This window comes from Dasypus novemcinctus, chromosome 1, assembly GCF_030445035.2.
Source record: "Dasypus novemcinctus isolate mDasNov1 chromosome 1, mDasNov1.1.hap2, whole genome shotgun sequence".
NCBI classification, from domain to species: Eukaryota; Metazoa; Chordata; class Mammalia; order Cingulata; family Dasypodidae; genus Dasypus; species Dasypus novemcinctus.
The window spans coordinates 188,114,503-188,139,376 of NC_080673.1; the positions used below are offsets into that span (position 1 = coordinate 188,114,503).

Below are 24,874 nucleotides of genomic sequence, written 5' to 3' on the forward strand. Positions count from 1 at the left end.
AATCTAGGCTTAGGATAAAATTATTAGTAAAGAGGCAACACTCAAAATAGAATTTTGGCTGTAGGAGATATTTTATTGCTGCTATATTAAAAATGGTGCTACTGTCTTTTTGGAACTATTTCTTTATGTACAGAACCTTAAAAACAATTCTACCAGAATCCACCGGATACAATAAAATATTATCTGTGTTTTAACTGTGTTTATGTAACCTCATTTGAACCTGGTAACTGCCCCATAGACAGTGAAAGCTGGCATTATTATTAATCAGTTATACAGGTGAGATCAGAGAGGCTTAATGAGTTTAAGATATTCGTGAAAACTCACGCAAACAAAAAGTGGCAGAGTTTAGATTTAAGCCAGTTCTTTCTGACTCCAAAGAACCAAGTCTTTCTACTACAAATGTTGCCATTAATATGCCTCCACATACTTATATTTTAGTTATCTATATCATCTTTGCTACAATTTAAAAGTTCCTACACAAAGAATATCACCACATAAGTAGAACTGGCAATTTGTTCAGAGGAATAAAGGGCAATTAGGTTTCAACAGTGGAACTTATCCAGGATTTTAAAGAAAGTGGATGGCTTTTCCAAAGTGGATGGTGTTACCTTCTGCTAGTATTCCTTGGCTTGTTCCCCCAAGATGACAGGGTGGGAATGTGGACAATCACAACAGCACTGAATTTGAAAAGCTTTGTAGCTGTTGACCATCTAATTGTTCACTAACTTTTGTCTAGAAATAATGTAAAATAATTATTCTGTACTCCATGTTAATGTTCATGAAGTACATAATCCACACAAATGTAAAGAACAGCAAATGTGATCATGGCTTGATTGAGAAAGATGACCTGAGTCACAGTGAGTGAGAGAGAGCAGAGAAAAACACAGAGAGAAGAAAGAGGCAAATAGAGATATGGAAGGACAAAGAGAGCTGGAGAAATATGGAGCCAGAGAGAATGACACAGAGACAGACAGGGAGAGAGAGACAAAGAGACATCACCTTTTAGCTGCCTCTTCTGTATTAACTGATATATAGAAGGCAACTTCCTTATGTATCAGTTTTACTCTATCCATCTATCTATCTATCCATCATTCCATCCAGTTCTATGTATCAGTGATTAGACTCAGGAAAATCAATTAGGTAAATTAGGAAGGTCAGTTTTCTGCCTCCCAAATTCATAATGTTACCAAATTAAATGTAGGCATTTCCCCCTCATTTTCAGCTACCACTGTTCTCACCTGTATTAATCAAAAGGATGCTGAAGCAAAGTACCAGAAATTTGTTGGTTTTTAGAAAGGGTGTTTATCTGGGATAGAAGCTTACAGTTACAAGCCCCTAAGGAGTATAACTCAAGGTTGCTTTCTCACCAAGGTCTGTTGCCACGTGTTGAAACAAGATGGCTGGCATCTCTGCCTGGTCTCTTGGGCCTTCTCCTCTTAAGGCTCCTTGGGCCTAACTTCTTTAGATCTCAGCTCCAGTCTGGCATAAGGCACGTCTCTCGGGGCTTCCCATATCAGTATGGCATAGAGCTTGTTTTTTTCTGAGACTTAAACCTGCTGCTTAGCTGCTCCTTCTCTTCAACTGCAAACTCTCAGGCAAATGGTTCAGCTCTCCCTAGTGGCCCAGGACAAAACATAACAAAGCTATCTCCTCTTCTCTGTATATGGAGCTCTGTCTCTTCCTGTGTGACTTCTTGAGTGAGTGTCCCTTTGTATCAGCCCACCAAGGGGTCAGGACTCAACCAGAGTCATGCCTTAATGAGGCAGTTGAATCAAAACCCTAATCTTAACATAATTTAATCAGAGATATCTCAGCTGAATCCAAAACAATCAAAGAGTATCATACCCAGAGGAATAGATTAGTTTACAAACATTATCCCTCTTTTGGGGATTCATAAATAATCTCAAACTGCCACAGTACCTTTCCTAAAGATTGACAATTTGGGTATGACTACCAGGTACAATAACAACTGCCTGGTTTGGCAGCGCTTTTCAGCAAGAAATACCATCAGAGTATGAACCCCAAATAATCTGGGACCCAGTATTTTTAGGAATGAATTTGAAAATATAACATGAACTTTGAGTGTGTGTGTGTGTTTATGAGCTGCTAGACCATTTTAAAAATAGGCATGAAGGTAGATAAGTTCACAATTGCTACAAGCGAAGAATGTATTTCCCATCCCCAACAGCCAAGCACTGCTAATGAGCTCATCACTGATATGAAGGCGGACACAGATAGGACCACAGTGGCTCTGAAACTTTGGTGATTTTATTCATAGTTATTGGTCCATGGGAAGACACCGTGTCTGTGAAACCATTCTTAGCCATTTTCCTCCATCAGTCATCCACAAGCTTAAAATCTAGGAAGGAAAACCATGTCCATAATTCAAAAGCACGAGATGAAAGCTGAACAGGGCTGTGAATTATAGAGTCAGAACCTTTATTCTCAAGCAGAGTCACAGAAAAGATTAGTTTTTTGCTATCCATTATTACACTGGAAAAGGGGGAAAGACAAGCATACTTCTCATTATGGTGAGCTTACTGCTTCTCTTATCATCATCAGTACTTGTTGAATTCATAATTCATGGCCCATCGCTCACCAATGAAACCTGACATTTGCCTGTAATGGCATTTCTTGTGTAACAGAAAAAGCAGCCAGTGAAAAATGACCACTCACATTTACCACTATTGAGATCTGGAGCATCAAACAAAGGGGGCAACCAAGATGATGAGGGGGTGATTTATTTCGGTAATGTCAGGATTTGCAAGAAGAAACCTTTTCCTTTGTCAAGAATGATTGCATTTTCATGTGGCTTTATTACAATTAAAGTGGACTATGTATTTGCACACATATCTTTAATTCTTTTTCTATTGCCTTGTTGCAGATTTTTGAAGTGCTATTATACTTGTAGTTTGTTTTAACTTCTGGAAGCAGGGCTAAGGGAGTTCACTTGGATTTGACTTCTAAGTGAAGATATTTGTGAATAGATATTAAGACTTATGTAGCCAATTAATTTAAGCTATTAACCTTAATTGAATGAATTAATGAAGTCATTCCATTTATTACAACTGAGTCAATTAATATTAATTGAAAGAATTAATACATGTGTGAAATTAACCAGTCTATAAAGATATATTGAGTACCTAATATGTGAAATACACTGTGCTAGGTTCATATACAAGATAAAATACAGCACTTTCTCATCTCCTTTTGTTCAAATATAACCCCAGTAAGGCCTTCCCCAGTCACCGTATCTAAAAGTACAATTTCCCACTGAAGTCGGGGGAAGTCAGAGGATGATGGATTTCTCTAGACCTTGGGTATGTTACATAAAAGGATTTAAGAACTAGCCAGTTTAGTTAGGCCAGTAATTTATTTAGAAAATGGGAGAAAAGAACAGAAAAGGGAGAAAATAAACAGATTACGCATTCCCAGATGTAGGTTTGGGTTCCTCCAGGCAAAGAGAGAGAGATATTAATTATTATTCCTTCCCTTGCAAATGTTTGGGGGAGGGGCCCTAGCTGTTGGCTGTGCTGATTGATTATCCCACCCGTCAGTTCCCTGAGGGGCCCAATGGTGAGGCCCCTTGAGGGTATCCAGGGCTTTCTCTTGACCCCAATGAGATCTTGTTCCAAATGGGGTTCTCATGACTGGGTTCTCGCTGTGTCCTTCTGGCAGTCTTCTCGGTCCCTTAGGAGGCTTCCACGTGGGATTCCATGGCCACATGTTTCATGGCCATCTTTTTCTATCAGGTCTTCTACTCGTCTTGCCTTTTCCTAAACTAACCTGCTTCACCACCAGCTCCCAATCCCTGGCTACTGTGAAGAGTCTCTAGGCCCCTCCCTACTTTATTTTCTGATAGTACTTAATGCTGTCTGGCATACTATATAATAAACTAATTATTTTTGTCTATTATTTGGTCTTTCCCCATTACATTGTAAAGTCCACAAAAATAGCATTTTTCGGTCTAATTTGATCACTGTGTTATTCCCAGCACCTGGAAAATTTCTTAGCACATAGTAGTTACTCAATAAATGAATGAGTGAATGAGTGAGTGATCCGATTCCTACCCTCAAGGAATTCAGAGATTAGCAAGGGAAATTGACAAATCAACTGTTATGCAACATAGTAGGTACCAAGATAAATGTGGTGGTTACATTCTGGAAAGCAAGGACTTTTCCTTGTGTTCCACTGTGTAGCCACAGTTCTACAACAGCCATTATTTAATAAATGCTTTTTGACTAAATGAATAAATGCTTTTGTGGTGTAACATTAACTAATCTTCCATTTGCTTAATCTTGCTGGGGGTAAAATGTCCTTTTTCTAAGACACTTCAATGGTTGGCTCACCTTTGCCAGCAATCTTCTTTTAATGTTTCTGGCTTGGTAATACAGCTCCAACTCCTAATCCTGTCAGAATCATCCTTACCACAGCGTCCTCATGTGCAACTGCCCGTTTAGGGAAGGAGGAGAACTGCTTCACACATTATGAGGAAGCAGACCATGCGGTTGCATCTGCTAATTATAGCCCTGGAGCAAATCTGCCCATTGTGGGCCATCATATAAGATTTATAGTCAGATGCTTTCAGAAGATACTGAATGAACACTAGTTCAATACCAGGCACTGTGTAAGGTATTGCAGATAGAGTAGTGAACAAGAAGAAAAGAGTTCCCCATTCCATAATATACTAGGTTTTAGGATTTCAACTTATCTTTTGTGGAGACACAATTCAATCCATAACACCCACCCAGCCTGCACTGGTTTTTCTTAAATCCTCCCCATCTATCTTGAAGGCACTTCCTGTCTTTTCCTGGGTTAACAGTTTGCAAACACACCTCACTTCTTTTGGAATTACTCTGCTTGAATGAGACCCATTCATTACTGTCCACATGTGAAAAATATGAAGGATTTTCATATCTCTGGGCATGTCAGTGTATGCTAATGAAGCTGCATCTCAAGGGCATCTATTTTCTCACTTTCAGGGAAGGCAAACGTACTAACAGGTGATTGCAATATGAATGATTTATGCAGCACATCTCTCTCCTCTATAATCAGATATAAGGAGTAATGAGAACAGAAAATTGTCATGTGGGCCCTGCATTCTGGTTTGAATATTGAAATTTCAATCCAGTTAACTCTTAGTGATTTGTTTTGCTCCTGATCTAAGTAAGGCCTGAAAAAATCCCACCAAATTTTGTTTTTGATTTTCAGTAGATTGAATTGCTTGATTTTGTTTTCACTTTGCTAATCGTTACCTTGAATGTAGTATAAGACAAAGGGTTTGGAAAGAAAACCTAAACAATGAAAAAACGACCAAAAAAGAAAAATCTTTTTTTTTTTTGCTTCTTGGGGTCCCCATACACTGCCTGTGATTGCCTGAGCTGATGGCTGCATCCCCTCTCCTGCCTGCCCGGCCTCCTCTGATAAACCCTGCGGTAAGCCCAAGGTTGTCTGGGCAGACGGCATTAACAGAACCGATCGTGTATCTTCTAGGTTTCCTCTACGCCCAGAACAGCGCCAAGCGCAGCATTAAAGAGCGGCTCATGAAGCTCTTGCCCTGCTCAGCTGCCAAAACGTCGTCTCCTGCTGTTCAAAGCAAGTTTGTTTTGTTTTTGTTTTTTTCCCAAACTGTTTGTTTGGTTTAGTTTGTTTAGGTCTGCATGCATCACAGTTCTCTGCATCGGAAAAGAAGCAATATATTATATTTTGCAAAAAGCAACTCTATTGATGTATTGTATTTACTTAAATACCCGGGAGAACTTCTGTGCAATTATGATGCGTTTTCCTTTTGGCAGACTGACAGCACAGCATTAGTGACAGGAGCTTCAGCCTGTGCTTTAAGGTGTTTGGAAAGTTTTGTTTGGTATTAAGGCTGGGGAAGCACTGTATGACTTGTTTCAGATAACTTGGCATTCTTATTAACTAACTCGTTAGCAGAAAAGCTGGACACTTAAAACCACAATATCTTTAAATTTCTTGATTCACACATACTTGGTGTATAATTTAGTTACTGCCTAACTTTTAAAATATCAGTAGATAAGAAAAACTGCTACAGAGAGGTAAAACATTTTAAAACTGATTCTTCTTTGCTCATTCTCTCTTCCATCTTCTTTCTCTCCAATTCTGTGACATTCTTGCACATAGAAAAAAGAGAACACATGAAACGAAACACAATTTAATTTTTAAAGATGCTGTATATGACTTATATAATGCATTTGTATAACACTATGTTTACAAACACTCACACTGTTTTCAAGCATCAAATAAATCATATAATAGACTCAGAGAAGGTGTCATTTTTTGCCAGTGAGGAAATGGAATGCTAAGAAGCTATGGGAGATATCCTGAGTATGGGTCTATAATTCTTCAGTACTGCACTGTGTATTCCACCATGCCATTTTGTCACTTCGTAGGAACCGATGGACTCAATTAATGATTTGAAAATGTGAATACTTTAAAATTCCACCAACCTCCACAACACAAATGGAGAAAATATGGGAAGAACCTCAAACAACCTAATATATACAGTGAAAAGTCTGAATAGAATAATAATTTGTTTCAATTCCTTGATCACGGGTAATATAACATAATGACTTATTTATTTTTATTTATTTTTATTTATTCAACAAATATATATTATATGTCAGTCTCTGTACCTTGTCCTGGAGGATAGAGTAGTGAATAAAACAGATTTAGAAAAGAGCTGTCTTATTAGAGCTTACATTCTGTGGGGAAGGAAGAAGGACAAAGATAAAAATCATGGTAGAGAGACACTACTTTTTTGTTTTTCTTTTATTGCAGCCATGCATACCATCTCACAAATCATAGCATAGCATCAGCAACCTAGGTGGTCACATTCCGGAATAATAATACCAAAGTCCTAATCCCACATGATATCAAAGTCACAGATGCTTTTATTGCTACTCTGTCGGTAAATGTTAGTTATTAGAACCATTCTTTTTCTCCTTTCAAGTTGGAAACAAAATTGCCAGTTTACCAGATATTTACGAAAAAACATGGTCATTTGTACCAATGTAATATTCAAGTGAATCTCCAGAGTCACTTAGGAAAGAAAAAGATAGTCATGTCCTGTTAACATTCTTCTTGCACCAATATCTGGTAAAAGCCAACCCCCCAAATCAGTGTGTACAGAGAATGACATGCAATTTTCAACCAAGTGTGAAGAAAAAGTCAGGATGTTCTTGGAAGGAAAAAAAAATAGAAGATATTAAAAAATGAGCAAATAACATTGAGACGTGATATCTTTATAACACTGGGATTTATAAAACTGGCTGATGCCGGCAGTACCCATCCTCGACTTCGCTTATGTACTGTTGTTTGCAGATCCCTAAAGGTCTGCAGATATAAAACTCTCTTTCTCTGGCCACCATATTGCTCCTTAGCTTTCCAGCACAAGAAAGCCCCAGCACATAGAAGTGGTTTCTCAAAAGGAGAACATATTAATCCCATTACCACATTAGCAAGGCTTTTAAAAGTAGATCCATATCTACGATCGGGGTCCTTAGAGAACCAGGCACAAGACCAAAAAAGTCTGTGTGAGATTATGAGGCAAGAGGCTGTGGTGAGAGCCCGGTTCCAGAGCCCCAGAGAACCTGGGCCACTGAAGGAAAGGCAGGGGTGCCAACTGCCTGCTGGGCATTGCCACCGAGAACCGTGGGGGTGAGGCTTGGCTTGACTGGGATGGCTCCAGCCTTGCATTAGCTGCCCTGGGCTTAAGGGAATTTTCTCTACCAGATCCTATGAAGCCCCAAAGCCTGGGGAACTGAAAGTTAGTGCAATCAAGGACCAATGCAATCAAGGACCAATGCTCGTTCCAAATGCCATTTTCTTTTACAAAGAAAGCAGACGAGAAGGCTTCATTCTTCATGGCAGCAATGTGAGAATTATCAACATTAGGTAAATAACAAAAGTAAAAATATTTCCAAACTCCTGCTGAGTTATGGGGCACTTAGATTTCCAGAAACAGAGAACTTTATAGTTGAAAGGGACCCTAAGAAGACATCTAACCCTACCTCACATCTTAGTCACAGAGCCCTTGCATCACCACCAGGGAGCAGCACTGCTTCTTGGTTGTTGCCAGCGTTTAGGAGCAGAAATCCACCTTCGTTTTCCCTTCCAGTCTTGTCAGTCCTAGTCCCATGCTCAGTGAATCTGCTCCTTCTCAGGACAGCCATCCTTGTCATTCTCCTTTTCCTCCTGCTCTTTCTTCTCCTGCTCCAGAGATGAGAGGGTGTTTGATTTGTTTTATCACGTTTACAGAAGTCATTCATATTCACTGCAGTGAATTTGGAATGTGCAAAAAAAGATAAGAAATCACACACACATGTATAGACCCACACCACAACTCACCTATAATCCTACTGTACCTACCACCTTCGTGTAAACTAAAATAACTAGTAACACCTTTTTTTCTATCCGTTTGTGCACTAATGAGATTACATCTACACCAAATTTTTATCCTTTTTTACATCTATATTATCATACATAATAGCCTTGTGAGGAAAACTTTTTGTAAACTTCATCTTTAATGGCAAAATTATAATATTATATTGTATATTTATAATATATTTTATTCAACCCCATTTCCTGACTTCGGAATCTTTAGATTATTTCCATTTTTACCTCTTTTTCCCCTTAAACAAGATGAACATCTCTGTGTATGTCTTTTAGATTATTTTCTCCCAGATTTGGAATTATTAAATGAAAGAATTAAATTATCTGAATGAAAGCTTTCTAAGGTTTATTAGATTTTTTTGAAAATGGACTTTCAAATATTTTAAGAGAACATTCTTATTACTTCTTGAGCCTTTTGTTACATAGACAATAGTCTCCAAACTTGGATGTTTATTATATTTTATAATAATTTGTTACATTCACACTTGAAATATTATTTCTACTGTTTGTGCCTCAAGGGAAAGCATTAAAAGAAGTGGATGTGACAAAGATTTTCCACATGAAGAACTATACACATTCTTAAATTTTTGAAAATTAAGTGTATTACTCAACTTTAATAAAAGACACAGATAATAATAAACCCCCAATTCATTATGCTAACCCCACAGCTTGATTGTGATGTTAGAGAAGGCTGTCAGGCAAATATCAAAGTCTGCATTCCTTGGAAAGATGTTGGGGAACAATAAACATGGCTTTGAAGTGAAGGTGGTGACAGATCCACGCGAAGACCTTCTCCTGTCAAGCAGCCTGGCTGGTAGTTGCTCAGGAGTTCTAGATATGCTCTAATGAGAAGTAGTTTAGGCCTTGGAGTGTCTTTGACCTGACACTAATACTCGCCACCAATAGTGAGGAATGGGATGGGAATTGAAGCTGGCAATTCCTTTGCAAAAAGTAAAGAATGAACTTGCTCAAGTGTGTGGTCTACCCACCATCCCCTAAGCAGTCAATCACCTACTGCTCTTTGAGTAGCCTCTCCAGAATGTCAATAAGAGCACCAGCCACATGTAGTTGCCTGATCAGCTTCATCCAGCCCCACTCCCCCTGAGTTGTGCACGTCATTCATTGGCATCTGTAACTGCCCCATTACTGAAGCTGGAAACTTCCTTCTGCTTTATGCTCTCCCATACAACATCTCTCTGGCCCCTAAGAGCTGGTTAACTTTCTGAAATATCTTTTTATATTAACTTCTCCTTTATAGCTCCTTCACTACTGCTCTTTTCAGACACTTATTATCCTTTTCTAGAATTATGGAAAGAGATGAAGGCAGTGTTGCTCAGTGGTTCAGAGCCTGGGTTTTGACAGCATCTTGGCATGTGCTTGAATTTCTGTTGTGCATCTTTCTAAATGAATGGTCTTGCATGATTGCTATAGGCCCCTTAGTTTCCTTATCCAGACATTCACCCCACAGTATTTTTCCTTTTGAGAAACCATGTGTAGCGGGCACAATATTAGGTGACTGCTTTATAGCAGAGAATAGGGCATATTAGTTATCTGTCCTTTTGGAGTTTATATTAAATGTGAAAGATATTAATGTCAGATATTAAATGTGAAAACAAAGATTATTCCAGTAGTTGTGAGTATTATGAAGAAAGTAAATCTATGGTAATGGGATGGAAGGTAAATATGGGTGGGAAGCAAACTTGGACTGGGTTCTGGAAAGCTTCACTGAAGAGGTGACATGAGAGACTCTGAGACAAGAGGGAAGCCAATTTATGTGAGGGTCTGGAAGAAGAGTACCAAGGAAGAGGAAACAGCAGGTGCAAAAGTTCTAAAGAGGAAAGGATTTTGGCTTATTTGAGGAACAGAAAGAAAGGTCACAGGATGTGGTGAGGATCAAATAAGATAATCCACGAGAGTATTTAGAACATAAAATAGCATGACTACGGATATGTGACAAGTTGTAACTCAATACTCCCCACAATCTTATGAGGTAGGTAGAGGAAACTGAGGCACAGAGAAGTTAAAACCATTTCCCTAATTAGCAGAGCCCACCCTCTTCCTCACCTTGCCTGGCCAAGCTGCATTTATCACCTTTTATATTGACTGAGGAAGCCTCTTTGGGTTTGTAACAGTAGCTCTTTTCCATAATGTTAATCACAAACCTTCAAACTGGAAAGAAATGTGGGAAAGCATCAGGTCTGACCCCCTGCCTCGATGAAGCTGGGCCTTATATCCCCATTCCACAGATGAGGCAACTGTGGTCAAGAAAGGTCATAATGGTTTGTGCAAAATCACCCCACTAAGAAGCTGAATAAACAAAGTCCCTTTCCAATAAGCCCTTTAGTCCAATAATACAGAAGTATTTATTTAATGACTGCCAGATAGGGGACTGTCATATCTACAGAAGATACTCTCTCTGGTAACAGTCGAGAGAGTGAAGGATAGTTCTTGGGGTTGACACATTAGAGGACCCACTGATCTACATGCTATTTAAGGAAATGAAATGCCTATCAAACTTAAAACATTATAAGAAACAATTCTAATAATAGTAGTCTGTTAAAGGAACATAGCACAGTTTACATAGGAGCAAATGAGGCCTAGAGAAGGGAAATGATTAGCTCAAAATCACAGCACTAAAAATCTGAGATGAGAACTTGATTCCAAATCAAATGCTCTCCAACACTGAAATTCTATGATGCAGCATTTGTTAGAGTACTACAGCAAGAGTCAGAGTACAGGCAAGAAACATATGGCATACTTAAGTGGAGCAAGGGAGGAATATTTACTAACTATCTGCAAAGGTGTGGCCAACAAGAACGGAGAAGCACCCAGAGCTAGCAAGAGTGAAGAGGTGTCATCTCTCAACTGAGTTTCCACTGAATGGAGAAAGCCAGACCCGTGGCTATTACTGTAAGAAAAAGCTCCCCAACAAGGGCTCTGGCCCTTGGAAGAGGAATGCAGCCTCTGTCAACCCAGTAGGCAGGAGCTGGGTTCAGCTGGACCAGTGACCATTCTCATGGTCAGTCCCACTGCTCCTCTTCTTGCAAGATTTGTTCCCAATTATGTGACATCTTAAAGGCTGCCAACCTTTTTCTAAAGTATGTTGAGGCTGAGTAGATAATTATAGAATTTATAAAGGTAATAAGCTACTTCACTGATGGCATGGTATCAACAAATCTCTATCTACCATATAAGCACAGACTTTTTCCTTAAAAAATGAATCCTGCTGAAAGCGTGTCCATATCTCCTCATTGGGTAACTGAGTAGTTCACTTTATCTCTTTATGCCCTGATCATTCTTTCTAAAGTAATAAAGTAATTATTTTCCCTATTTGTCTGAAGGACATTATGATGGCGAAAAAAGGTTACTTACTAGATAATGCTCTGGAACTAATGCAAAAGATAAAATATTAACATGATTACATGTATATTTACTTATGTGTTTTTATTTAAACTTGCTTCATAATAACATCTACCCAGTAATATATCAGTGCCCTCATTCAATCAAAATAATTGGTTCACTAAATTAAAACTTCAGTCTAGAGGCTTCTGTTGTTGATTTGAGCAGACCCAGCAGAGCAAATGTGACAAGGTTATTGTGAGACTAGACTGCTTGTAACTGATAAGCTACCATCAGCATATTGCCTTGCATAATTGCAAAGCACAATTTCCTAACTGTACTTCATATTTTTGCCACCAAACATAATATAAACATTTCAACATGTTTTGCTTGTCCTGGTAGCATATTGAGCATGGAAAATTTTAGATGCCTTCCTTGGCAGAGAAACTATCAGCATTTGGCTCATGGAGGATTTGTTTTCAAAACTGACTTGAACTGCCAACATGCTGCCAATTAAAAAATACAACAGCAGCCTTCAGGAAATTTAAAAACAAAGTTTAACCTTTGTACAATTAATTAATCCCATGCTATATCCTTGGTGAATCTAGCTGAAAGCACTGAGCTGGGCACAAAATCAGGAAAACCACTGGAGGTACAGAGGCATGCCTGTGAGGGTTTGTAAACCTAGGTCTTAAGTGTTTCTCAGTAGAATACCAGGGTCCCTCAACTATATTATATGTATGAGTCCAAAGAATGTTATGTTCCGGTTCACAGATATTATTTTTATTTAATTATTAAACAACTAGCATTTAGTGCTAGATACAGTTCTAAGTGCTTTACAAAGGTTAACTCATTATGTCCTAAAAATAACCCTATGGGTGGTGGACTTGGCCCAGTGGTTAGGGCGTCCGTCTACCACATGGGAGGTCCACGGTTCAATCCCCGGGCCTCCTTGACCCGTGTGGAGCTGGCCCATGCGCAGTGCTGATGCGCGCAAGGAGTGCTGTGCCACACAGGGTTATCCCCCGCGTAGGGGAGCCCCACGTGCAAGGAGTGTGCCCCATAGGGAGAGCCACCCAGCACAAAGAAAGTGTAGCCTGCCCAGTAATGGTGCTGCACACACGGAGAGCTAACGCAGCAAGATGACACAACAAAAAGAAACACAGATTCCCATGCTGCTGACAACAGAAGTGGACAAAGAAGATGCAGCAAATAGACATACAGAACAGACAACTGGGGTGGAGAGGGGAAGGGGAGAGAAATAAATAAATAAATCTTTAAAAAAAAAAAAAACCAACACCCTGTGAGATGGGCACACTGTGTTATTCCCATTTTACAAAAAAACTGAGGCATGAGAGAGTATTTAACTTGCCTGAATTACACCATCATTAGGAGATATGCGAGCAAAGGAAGAAGCTGAAGTCCGCAGTTGATATATCCTAGGGACTATGCACCCTACCAGTGCTTTAATTATTTATGTTTTGGTCAATTTTATGGCAAAAAAAACACACAAAAAACAGCTCTTTTCCCCCCACTTACCTGCTATGTTAGTTTACCAGAGCGTCTATGACAAATTCCATATACTGACTGGCTTAAATGATGGGATTTGTTGTCTCATGGTTTTGGAGGTTGGAAAAAAAAAAAAGACAGCTTCCCCCTCCTTCCCCCCACCCCCCACTTACTTGCTATGTTAGTTTACTGGAGCTTCTATGACAAATTCCATACAGTGACCGGCTTAAGTAATGGGAATTTGTTGTCTCATGGTTTTGGAGGCTAGAAGTCCAACATCCAAGTCTTGACAGGGCCATGCTCTCCCCCGTAGTCATAGTGTTCTTGCGCTGGCTTCCTGCAATCCTTGGGGTTCCTTGTTTTGCATTTCTGCCCCCATCGGCTAGTGATCTGTCTCCTTGGTCTTACCCTGTAGCTTTCTCTGAATTTTGGCTTCTATTTCCTTCTGGCTTCTACTGACTGACTGCACCCAACTTTCCTCTGTCTTACACGCGTTCCACCCTGTATCCCTTTGGCCTCATCTAAAGAGGGTCTTTGAAGATCCTTTTCAGAAATAAGCCCACCCCTTAACTAATAACAGAATCTTCAAAGGTCCTATTGACAAGTGGGTAAACACCCATAGGAATGTGGATTAAGTCTTGAGCATGTCTTTTGTGGGGGACGTGATTCAACCCCAGTACCTACTCAGCATGGGACACCCTTGTGCAGCCCATATTGTCCGGAGAGATTGTGATGCTCCCTGAATTAGTAGCTTTCTTTTGCTCTGCCTCAGCCTCCCATATCCAAATGACAAGTCCAGACTGGACCTCATGTCTCCTTCTAGATCTAGCACTGCAGGTGCCTGTGAGGCCATATTTCTTCTTTCTGGCTCTAACAAAGTATGGATGTTGCAAAGCTCATATACCATTGCCTCTTTTCATGGCAATTGGCTACCCATGTGAGCCAGGAAGAGGGTAAAGTTATAAAGTACACTTAATAAAGATGTAATGCTATTTAGCACTATCATTTACCTATTGGCTGTATATTATACTAATCTGAATATTTGTCCTTTTCCTTTGTAGGGGCTTTTATAGGTTTCTAAATTCTCTCTCCTGCTTATCTCATTTCATCATTATCACACTCCTGTGAGAACTAGAGATCACAGGAATTTTTCCACATTTTCCATTTTCCACATTAACAAATGGAAAGATTAAGTGACTTGCCCAAAGTCCCATAGGTATTTAATGACAAGATGGTAAGATGGGCATTCATTTTCCTGGTCAGTCTTTCCACTGCTGTACGTTTCTACAAGGAATCTTCATTAAAACCTAAACGGGTCTTGGTGCAGAACAGTTAGAGGCTGGGGTCCCAGGACAGCTGTTTCCTGCTTGAGGGATTTCATGTCAACTTGGCAGCCATTCACAGAGCACCAAAAATTTGATTAGAAATAGTGCCAGGCACAGTGGAGTGCACAGATGCCTACCACAGTGACCTAATACAGAGAGAAGCAGACATATTCATACACCACTCCGATACAACCAATATAAGGAAAAGGCTTTGAGAGGCAACAGAGAGCATTATTTAGAGTTGAAGAGTTAAGTGTAATCCAAATAGGGACTAGGCTATTTGGTTCAAGTCCTGGATCTGTGAACAATTAGATAAAGAAAACTTAGAGAAGTTGCTTATCCTTTCTGAGCTTCAATTTCCATATCTGTAGGGTGGAAATAATAATGGTTAAGATTCTAATGTTTGCTCAAAGGTTCAAATGAGCATGTAAGACACTTAGAACAATGACTGGATAGTAAAGAGTCCATAAATGTTGCCTGCATTTGCTATTATTTCTTCTACTGCTGCTACAATGATGACTGCTGTAGTCACATAGATGAAAGAATTTTTCCTGGATGAGTTTCACAAAGAGGTACTACTTTGAAAGGGCCCTTTAAAGGAGAATGATCATCTCATGGAGAGAAAAAAGTCAGGAGGTGCCTGGAAAAGATGAAGCTTAAGATGGCCAGGAGAGGATAAACTTGAAGTTAGACAAGAGACCTATGACAGAGCAAGAGCAACACTTGAAGACGAGACACAGACAGGGCCTAGTGGGTTATTGGTTTCTGAATAAAGGAAAAACCAAAACTCAGAGTGAAAAAATGACACACCAGAAAGTCAGCAGGGAGACAAATTTTTGAAAGGCAAAATGCAAGGAGACAGGAAAACTAGTTGGGAAAATACTTAAGAAGTCTATTCAAGGGACAATAACAATAGCTAACTTTTAACTGAGCACAGCATTCTTCTAAGAATTAAAAATTTTTTTTAATATTTAAAGCAACCCTATGAAGTGGGTGCCATTATAATCCTTACGTAGATTAGAAAACTAAACAAAGGGATCAATTCACTAACCAAGATCTCACAATTACTAAATACCAATGCAGGGATTTGACCTTAAATAGTGTAATGCTAGAGCTTAGAATAAAACAATTGGTGGGATGGAGTTAGAGATGGGAAAGGGACAAAGTGACTCCACTCAAAGGATAGTAGTGGGAAGCAGACTTGGTCCAATAGATAGGGCATCCGCCTACCACATGGGAGGTCCGCGGTTCAAACCCCTGGCTTCCTTGTGGAGCTGGCCCATGTGCAGTGCTGATGTGCGCAAGGAGTGCCATGCCACGCAGGGGTGTCCTCCGCGTAGGGGAGCCCCATGTGCAAGGAGTGCACCCCGTAAGGCGAGCCGCCCAGCGCAAAAAAGAAAGCACAGCCTGCCCAAGAATGGTGCCGCACACACGGAGAGCTGACACAACAAGATAATACAACCAAAAGAAACACAGATTCCCGGTGCCACCGATAAGGATAGAAGTGGTCAGAGATGAATACACAGCGAATGGACACAGAGAGCAGACAACTGGGGGGGGAAGAAATAAAAAATAAATCTTTAAAAAAACAACAACAAAGGATTATAGTGACATTAATTAAGAAAAAGGAGCAGAGGAGCCATGAAAATGAGTGAAGGAAAGATAATAGTTTTATTTTAGACATAGAGACTGAAGTGCCTGTAGAAAACGAGTCATTCTTGAAATAGGATTTATTGTCAGTTTTTCACTATGATGAAATCTTTTGCTTCCCCCTTGACTTTTCTATATGTAAATTTGGGGCCAAAGAGGTAGAGCAGTGACTGCTTAATAAAAAGCTCCATAGAAGTTGAGAGAAACAAAAGGCTTCTCTTTCTTCCCTTTCATTAATGCTTTAATGTTGATCTCTCATGCAGTTTTTAATAGGAGTTATTAAGAACTGATTTCCATTTACATTGACCTATGAAGAAACATTTGACTAAACTTGAGTTTAGGCGGTGCCCGTTTCTGATAGTTTCCTTTAGGGATGGAAATGGTAGCCTAATACTTCAAGCACACTCAATTTTCCACTCCACCAGGTCTGTAAAATACCAAACATTGCTATTTATCAACTTGCAGGGTTAAAGTTCAGTTTTCTTTCCTTCTTTCAAACTGTCTTCCTGCCAGGGGACATGCAGCCACAAGTGTAACGTTCTTTACAGAAGCATAGGTTCCCCTTTGCATATGAGGTTTCAGAAAAAAAAAAAAAAAGAACAATAAAAATACAAATTCTGGTGATGAACCAGACTTTGCCTTTCAGCAAAATTTGTGTGAGTAAAAAAACAACCTCAGAAAACACCCTAGTATTCTCTAAATCTGCTTGGATGTAGCCATAATCCCCAGTGAGAGTTCCTGGAGGTACTAAAAATCACATTTTATTTATCTCAGTCACAATGTAAAATTAGTTAATGCTTTAGGTGAGCAGATGTTAACAGGGTCAGTGGCAAAATCACTGTTGCAATAATAGCAGAAAACATGTATGGGGATTCTTAGAATGCAGTGCTAAATCCTTCACATAGGTTACGTTGTATCATCTTCAGAGCAAACCTAGATGGCTCATGCTATTATTGTCACCAGTCTACGAGTGAGGAGACTGAGGATTTGAGGTCTTACCTGACTTGCTCCAAATCATGCATTTACTAAGCAGCAGAGCTGGGAATCAAGCCCTGGTCATTCAGTTATTTGATAGAAACTTGATGCTTCTTATGTATCAGACACTACTCTAGATGCCAAGGACAGTCTTTAACATGACAGACAAGGACCCAGCCCACCAGAACCTGTGCAATGAAGGACCATGCTTTGTTGCTTTACAGCTCTCCTTGCCAGGTTCTCTGAGATCTCTTTCTGTATCCACTCGTTCATGCTGTGATGACTCTATGATTTTTGCCATGACTATCACATCTCAGTCCCATCAAGATGGTGATAGGCACCATTATGTGGGAGACATGATCACCTTCAATCTGCCCTTGGATTTCGAGGAAACATGGATTCGAAGAGAGAAGCTACTTTTCTAGAGACAAATGTATTATAACAGAATATGTGAAGGCCTTTGTGGAAACTGTGGTTGTGTTCAATGAATATGAAGTATAATCATGTAGCTGATTATATTCACATATAATATATGAATGTTATATGTATTACCATTCATATTATTTTTTTTATCCCCCGCCCCTTTGCGGCTTGCTTGTTGTCTACTCGCTGTGTCCATTCGCTGCGTGCTCTTCTGTGTTTTTGTCTCCCTTTTTGTTGCATCACCTTGCTGAGTTGGCTCTCCATGGCGCTTGTGGGCCAGCGGCTCTCTGCAGAGTGCGCATGAGCCTGCCTTCACAAGGAGGCCCTGGGAAGCAAACCCAGGGCCTCCCATATGGTAGATGGGAGCCCAACTGATTGAACCACAGCCACTTCCCTATTATTATATTTTTTAGGACAAAGAAGAGAAAGTCAATCAGAGTTCAAGGGAAACCCCTTTGAGCCTTTTTTAATTTAGTGAATTAATCTGGGCTATGCTTGTTTCTTGTTAACTTTTATTTTTAAAGAAACTTTACATTGTATAAATGTTACATAAAAATATAGGGGATTTCTATATGTCCTCCCCTTCCCCCCTCCCACATTTTCCCACATTACCTACATCCTTCATTAGTGTGGCTAGAATATAAATCTTTTTGGTTTGTGTTTCAGTGTAAATTCAACTACAGTATTTGTCTTCCTCTCCTACACCTACTTTCCATTGTAGATTTTCTCTTTCTGTGTAACATCTGACAGTATACTTTTTATTTCACTCATTTGCCAAAAAATAATTAAGTTCAGACTACTTATGAAATGATAGCTCCTATCGTGATGAGCCATTCATGACTTGCTGTAGAAATATGGTAAATGCATAAGCATTCCAATTACGTGATTACATTTTTAAATTTAAACTCCTGTAAAGAAAGATTATGTGTACAAATAAGTCAGTGACAATCCATTCAAATGTACCATGAGAAATAGCTCTAGCAATTCTCCTTCGACTAGTTGTATTATATAAGTGATAGAATTCGATCCTGAAATTGCAAAGCAATTTAAGTTCTCCTGGAATGGAAATTGCAATGTCATTGCTAACAGCTACCACTACAAAAGATGCTCAAAATAATTGGCCATTTTTAAAAAATACATTTCATTTTCAATTTGATATTTGAAAATTACATAGGCAAAAGTACTAATTATAAAGGGTATTTTTTAGTCTTAACATATTCTCAAGGACAGAATTGAAGAAACACATGTCAGGTTAACAAAAATTGGGGGGTTCTAATTTTTCAGAGTGGTCTGGGAAGTGCTGGGACTCCAGCAGTGTTTCCAATAGATTGATTGGTTTCTACTTGTGGGCTGTGTGGGATCAGCTTGGAATTAATTGCTCATATACCCTCTACATGCACTTGAAAATAGCTCCTAGTGGGTGGGTGGGTAAAGACAGGAAGAGGCAAGAGAGCTCCCAGGTCTTCACAGTCTAGAGATATGCATTTGGAGTTGACAAAGTTCAAAGAGTTGCTTACTAGGCCTGGCCCAGGTTTGAAGGCTTCATCCAGAGGAGTGACCAATCAAAAGGAAAACAGGCTTGTCTTCAGATCCCGGCTTCTGCACTCACCAGCTGCATGGATTTGAGCAAGTTCCTTAACTATTAAACTTCAGTTTCCTCAAATGATTATAATGTCAGCCTCTTTGGGTATTGTGAGGATGTGAAACCAAGGAATGGAATGCTCTGAGCATGTAGCCATCCTATCTATCTTAGTTTGCCTGAGGTGCTATCGCAAATACCAACCACTTTTTTTGGTGTAAACTGCAGGAATTCTGAACCTCTGGTGGTTGCCGCCAATTCTGTATGGTCCTTTGATTTTAGCTGCATCACTCCAGTGTATTCTTCTGTCTTCACAGGATCTTTGTCCCTTTGTGTGTGTCTGTGTATTTCCGAGCATCCTCTCATCCTAGAAGGACACCAGTCATTGGTTTTAGGACACATCCAGATCTGTTATGACCTCATCTTAATTAATTACATCTGCAAAAACCCCTTTCCAAGTGAAATCACATTCTGAGGTTTCAGTGGACATGAATTTTGGGGAGACACTATTCAACCAGTACAGAGGCTATTCTTTGTATGTGAGTGAGATAAATCAATATAAGTCACGCAGGCTGAGTTCACTGGTTAGGCAAATCTTTAGCTTAAAGTGGCTTTTAAAGTTATAGTATTAATAATTGCTTTATAATGAAATCTTGATACATTTTTTTTTTTTAAAGAAGGGTCATGTTGTATTGAGAAGTGGACCCCCTATAGATCTACTCTCCTTGGAATATCATATAGTTGTACAGTGATTTTAAATGCTTTTATTGAGCACTTTTTGTGTGCCAAGTTAGAAGGTGCTGGACTGGTGTACCTACTAGTCTGGCAGGACGGAGGTCAAAGAATGAGGTAGCAGAATCACAGTGTCTCATGTGATGAGATGGCCAGGGTTTGCCTCTGCCAGTACTGAGGTCAGACTGATTTTCTGAAAGGAGTGCCATCATTCTTCATAAAACAAGTTATCCCACCATTAGAAACAGTATTGACAAATGCATGTTTTAGAAGGGCAATCTTCAGAGTCATATTTGTGAAGCAGGACATTCTTAGTTATGTTCTGGAACTATGGTTTGAGCTTAGTCAATTGTGCATCATGATGACTTGTGCTGTAATAAGCTTCTATTGTGTCTTAAGAAAAGTTATGAGAAAGGGGAGAAAGGTACCTGTTTTTAAAAATGGATTTTGTTGTTCCCAGGTGATTTGAATTCCATCTTCTAGCCCAATATTGTCATGGCCTAAGGGGACTGTTGACTCTACACAGGACCACTTCTGTCCAGAGAGACTTAAGTCTAAGGAGCAAAGAACAAAAAAAGAGAGATGGCCTGGGAGCTCCAGGATGCCTGGGAATTTGTTGTCTGATTGCGTGATTAAAATGAAGCCTGTCAGAAGATAGATGAATTGAAATGCTGTTTGTATCTAGCTTGTCTCAGAAGGCATACGCAGCACTTGAACTGGCTCCTGTGTCAGGAGCCCTTAAGGTGGCAAAGACCTAGAGAGAGACACTAGAGACTGAAGTCCCACATGATTTGGGTTTTATTCCTACTCAAACCCCTCAGCCTCTCTCAACCTGAATATCTCAGTGGTAAAATACAGAAAAGTAAATCGCTTTTCACAATTTTCTCAGCTCTGAGGTTCTGCCATTTCCATACATTGTTCTACCATGTATATCTAATTCCCCATAGTCTGCCATTTTGGTGATCTCTTCAAGGCACCCAGAAATTTACTTTAGGATAGAAATTGGGGAATTGGGGATTCAGTGACTGACTGATTTGTGGCTTAAAATATTTTTCCTCAAGGATTGGAAACCAAAAAATATAACTGTTAATAACTGTTACCATATCTTAAAATAGCCTAAAGCTCATGACCTTTGGTGTCTAAAAGCCGAGAATTAAATTCCAATTTGGCCACGTACCAGCTGTATGACCTTGAGTAAGTCATTTAAGTTCAGTGAGTCCCTATTTATCCCTTTTAAAAACAAGGGTAATAATAAACTTTACACTGATTTTTTGTCAGTATTAAAATGAGATAACATACATCTAGGCTTAAAGCAAATGCTCCTTATGGTGATGGTTTTATTAACACTTTCAGCATGGTACTTAAAAATCTGGACTTTGTGTGCTAAGGACATCTACCTGCTTTATTACTAAGTAGCCATGTGACCTTAGGCAAACCTCAGTTTCTTTACTTGTAAAATGATAATCCCTCACTTGAAGGGTGTAGTGAAAACTAAATGATATAACTGGCTAGGAAAGAGCCTAAGACTTGCTTGGTAAACTTAGTGAATAACATCACCCACTTTTATAACTGTTGTCAGTCATTTGAATATGGGTGGCATTTCATGGTCACTTGATGGTTATGAATGATAGCACATAGGGACAGGGTCCAGAATTAGCCAAGGGTAGAAATGAACCTTAAAAGAATCCAATAATTAAGGGCCAGAGAGGAGGGAAAAAATTATGTGTGCTGCATCATTGGAGCAAGTCAATGAAAGCAAATGTTTAAGGTATGAGTGATTAATGGTGTTGACCTATGCTGAGAAGTGGAATATGATGGTAACAGAAGGCTGCCCATTGGATTTGTAGCATGAGGCATTGGTGACCTCAGCCAACATTTCTTGATGAGGACAGAAATCAGATGGTAGTTTAAGAGGGGAATAGGATGTGGTATATGGACCCAGGGGTTATAGTCAACTCTTCTGAGAAGTTTAACAGTGGAGAGGACAGAGGTTGTCATTGATTTCATCATTGCTATTTCTGCTGTTATTGAGAGATAGCCTGGCAAAGTGGAAAGAAATAAACATTGGCATCAAAAGCTTGGATGTGAGTCCTGTCCCTATCTTTTCTCCTTTGTGACATCTGGTGACAAATTTCTTTACCTCCTTGAGACACAGCTTCCTTTTAAGTGCAAAATGGATCACGGGATTATTGTGAAGAATAGAATTACATCTATAAAGCTCCTTGCCCACCTCCTGGCATGTAACAGGAACTCAATAAATATGAGGCACTGTATTAAAAGCCCCCTAGATGCATACTCTTAAAGGGTGGCTGAGTCACAATATGAATTTCACAGTCCTCTGTAGAATCCATCACTGGTGTAATTCTTTTTTAATCTTTCCTAGCTGATGAGCTGATGATCATTGATAATTTCAGATATGTTATTGGAGCCTATCAGCCCCCTGGAAATAGAAACAGCCGTTTGGCAGGCAGGAGTCATTAAGAAGAAAAGTACCAGTGAGCTGGGTAAACAAGAGCCCACAGGCAGATGCTTCAAGTGTGGTTGTCTTTGAACATTGCACCATGCGAAGAGCATCCTGTCTCATACAATTAACTCAATCATAGTGACCCTCAGGCACTGGGCCTTTTGTCTCAGACTGCTACAAGTGAAGGAGGAAGCTCTGTGGGTAGTGTTATTCAGACTGCTGTGTGTACAAAGGTGAAGACGCTAATGCTGTTTTGTTTCCCTCCAGTGGAAGCATCATTAGGTCTAGAAGAAGTTATGCTATGATGGAAAGACTACCCAGAAAAGCTGATTAAATTTTCTCTACTTTTGGCAATTCTGCCTTTCTCAGACCAAAGAGTTGAGAACACAGTGATACTAAAGAAGACGTTGGAGGCCCACCAAAAGTCCACAAACTTCAATTAGAGAAATATTCCCCTACAAGGCAGCTAAGGTTCAAATGGCTTCAGAGAAATTAAACCTTTTTAGAAGATGATCTTTCAGAAGTAGCAGCACTACCTGTTTTTTCATTTGTTCATTCATTCATTCATTTACCAAATAACTCTTGAGTATGGATATGAGACTTTATTAGGTCTAAAGGATATATAGATAACTAGGGCATTGATCCTATCTTCAAGGAACTCACAGTAGAAACGGGAAACATAAACAGGTCACCATGCCATGTAATACATGCTTTAAACAAGTAGGCTACACAACTTTGGCCAGAGAGGCACCAGTTCTGCATAGTGGGACAATCCATAAAGGCTTCAGAGAGTAGGTAGTAATATATGAATTTTATCGTGAAAGATACTTACATCTCCAACAAGGGGAAGAGAGACATTTCAAGCTGAGGAAACTACTGTACATAACTCAATAGAAGCTTACATCATGACGTTTTTCAAGAAAGCAGAACCTTTCTATTTGCTAGTATCTACTTTACCTCAGATCTGTTCCATGGCATATATTTCTGTACTGGCAATTGCAATAACTACAACAGTTCAATTCATTGGATTAACAGCAATCTTTTGGAGAACTATCTTCCTTCATTCTCTCTACTTCAGGATTCATTGAGTGGGATCAACCCATTCATTTGGAATGAACTAAGAAGAAAATTGAAGGGGCCTCATTTCAGCTCTTGATTTTCCCCATGAAACCCAGTCTGAGGCTGACTTGTTAATTCCTAGCTGCCTATACCCAGCTACTTTTAGCCTTTCCCACATCTTTTAGATGTACACCCCACTCCATCATCAATTTTTTTCTTGTCAGTTCAGACTTTATTCTTTGCTTTCACATCGTTTCATGTCCCTTTCTATTATTTTTATCCATCTGCTGCTCTTCTGCAGGTTTTCCACTTCCCTGTTCCCAAATAAATTACTATGATATGAAAATCACCAAATGAATGTTTGCTTTTATCTCCTGTTACCCATTTTGACAAACACACATCAGTCTATGTATTCATTTCATCACCATTATTGGTTTTTTTGCAAACACTTTGATGACAGTGACTAGATGACAAGATGAAAGTTCTGCTTACTTTCTTTTCCCTACAAAGAGCTCTGGTCCTTCAATGCCCTCAGTGAGGCAGGGTAGTAACTAGGTACAGATATTAATGAGGGACAGCATTTTCAGTGTCATACATGGTGAGATTTTTAAAAATTAAAATGTATACACTTCCAACTGACCCTTGTGTTGTGACTTTAGGGGTACGGGACCTCTGGGGCAGAGAAGTTGAAAAGTAGCTCTTCAAACTGGGCTTCTTGTCTTTGAGTCAGGAATCTGTAATCAAGAGGAAGGGGTAAAGGGTATGAGTGGAGAAAGGTCATAGCTTCAGTACTGGATCTGGTTGCTTTAATTACTGCTGAGTTCCTCACCTAAGTGGACTAAACTGCAGCAGGCAGGACCGCTTTAGGCCTCCATCAAGCCCCACTGCAAAGAAACTGCTCAAAGGATGTTGTCCTTTGAGGCCTGAGCCCCAGATCCTCATATGCCCCCAATTCCTCCTAATGTTGTGTTCTAAATGATCCTAGGGCAAATGTGATGTTACTTGAGATCAGGGGGGTGGATAAGTTCGACAAAGAGATACAATTTGGGTCCACTGAGTTAGACAAAGTTTAATAGAATCCTTTGCTGCAGGACTTCTCAAAACCTTTATATGCTAATGTTTTACTTCAAAAGTAGGTTATAACTTACAGCATTTCCCAAAACATATGAGGACAAAAAATCTTTTTTTGCATAGAGCATCTTTGAGAAATTCAGTGTAAATATAATTCATAAATCCAAGTACAGTATTTTAGAACTTGTTTATAGCTAAGGACTCCCTTGGCTGAAAAGTAGAGCCAAGACAGATGTTCTCTAGGCCTTAGCCCATTCATTGTGCACCCATGAGGACCGAGTTCATGCCAGTCAAGCCCGCCAGCACATGATCACCCCCTTTTGTTTGTGGTCC

The 24,874-nt window shown here is 39.6% G+C and overlaps 1 protein-coding gene across 5 annotated transcripts in view; it reads left to right on the forward strand.

Annotated features, from left to right (window-relative positions):
- Positions 1-24,874, forward strand: part of KCNIP4 (potassium voltage-gated channel interacting protein 4) — a 1,217,739-nt gene that overhangs the window by 1,048,988 nt on the left and 143,877 nt on the right. Inside the window, exon 2 of one of the 5 annotated variants that reach the window (XM_004482470.3) lies at positions 5,494-5,595. The exons of the other annotated variants lie outside the window; for them this stretch is intronic. Coding sequence (XP_004482527.1) covers positions 5,494-5,595 — 102 coding nt within the window. The remainder of the gene's footprint in view (positions 1-5,493; positions 5,596-24,874) is intronic. 5 annotated transcript variants of the gene reach the window in all.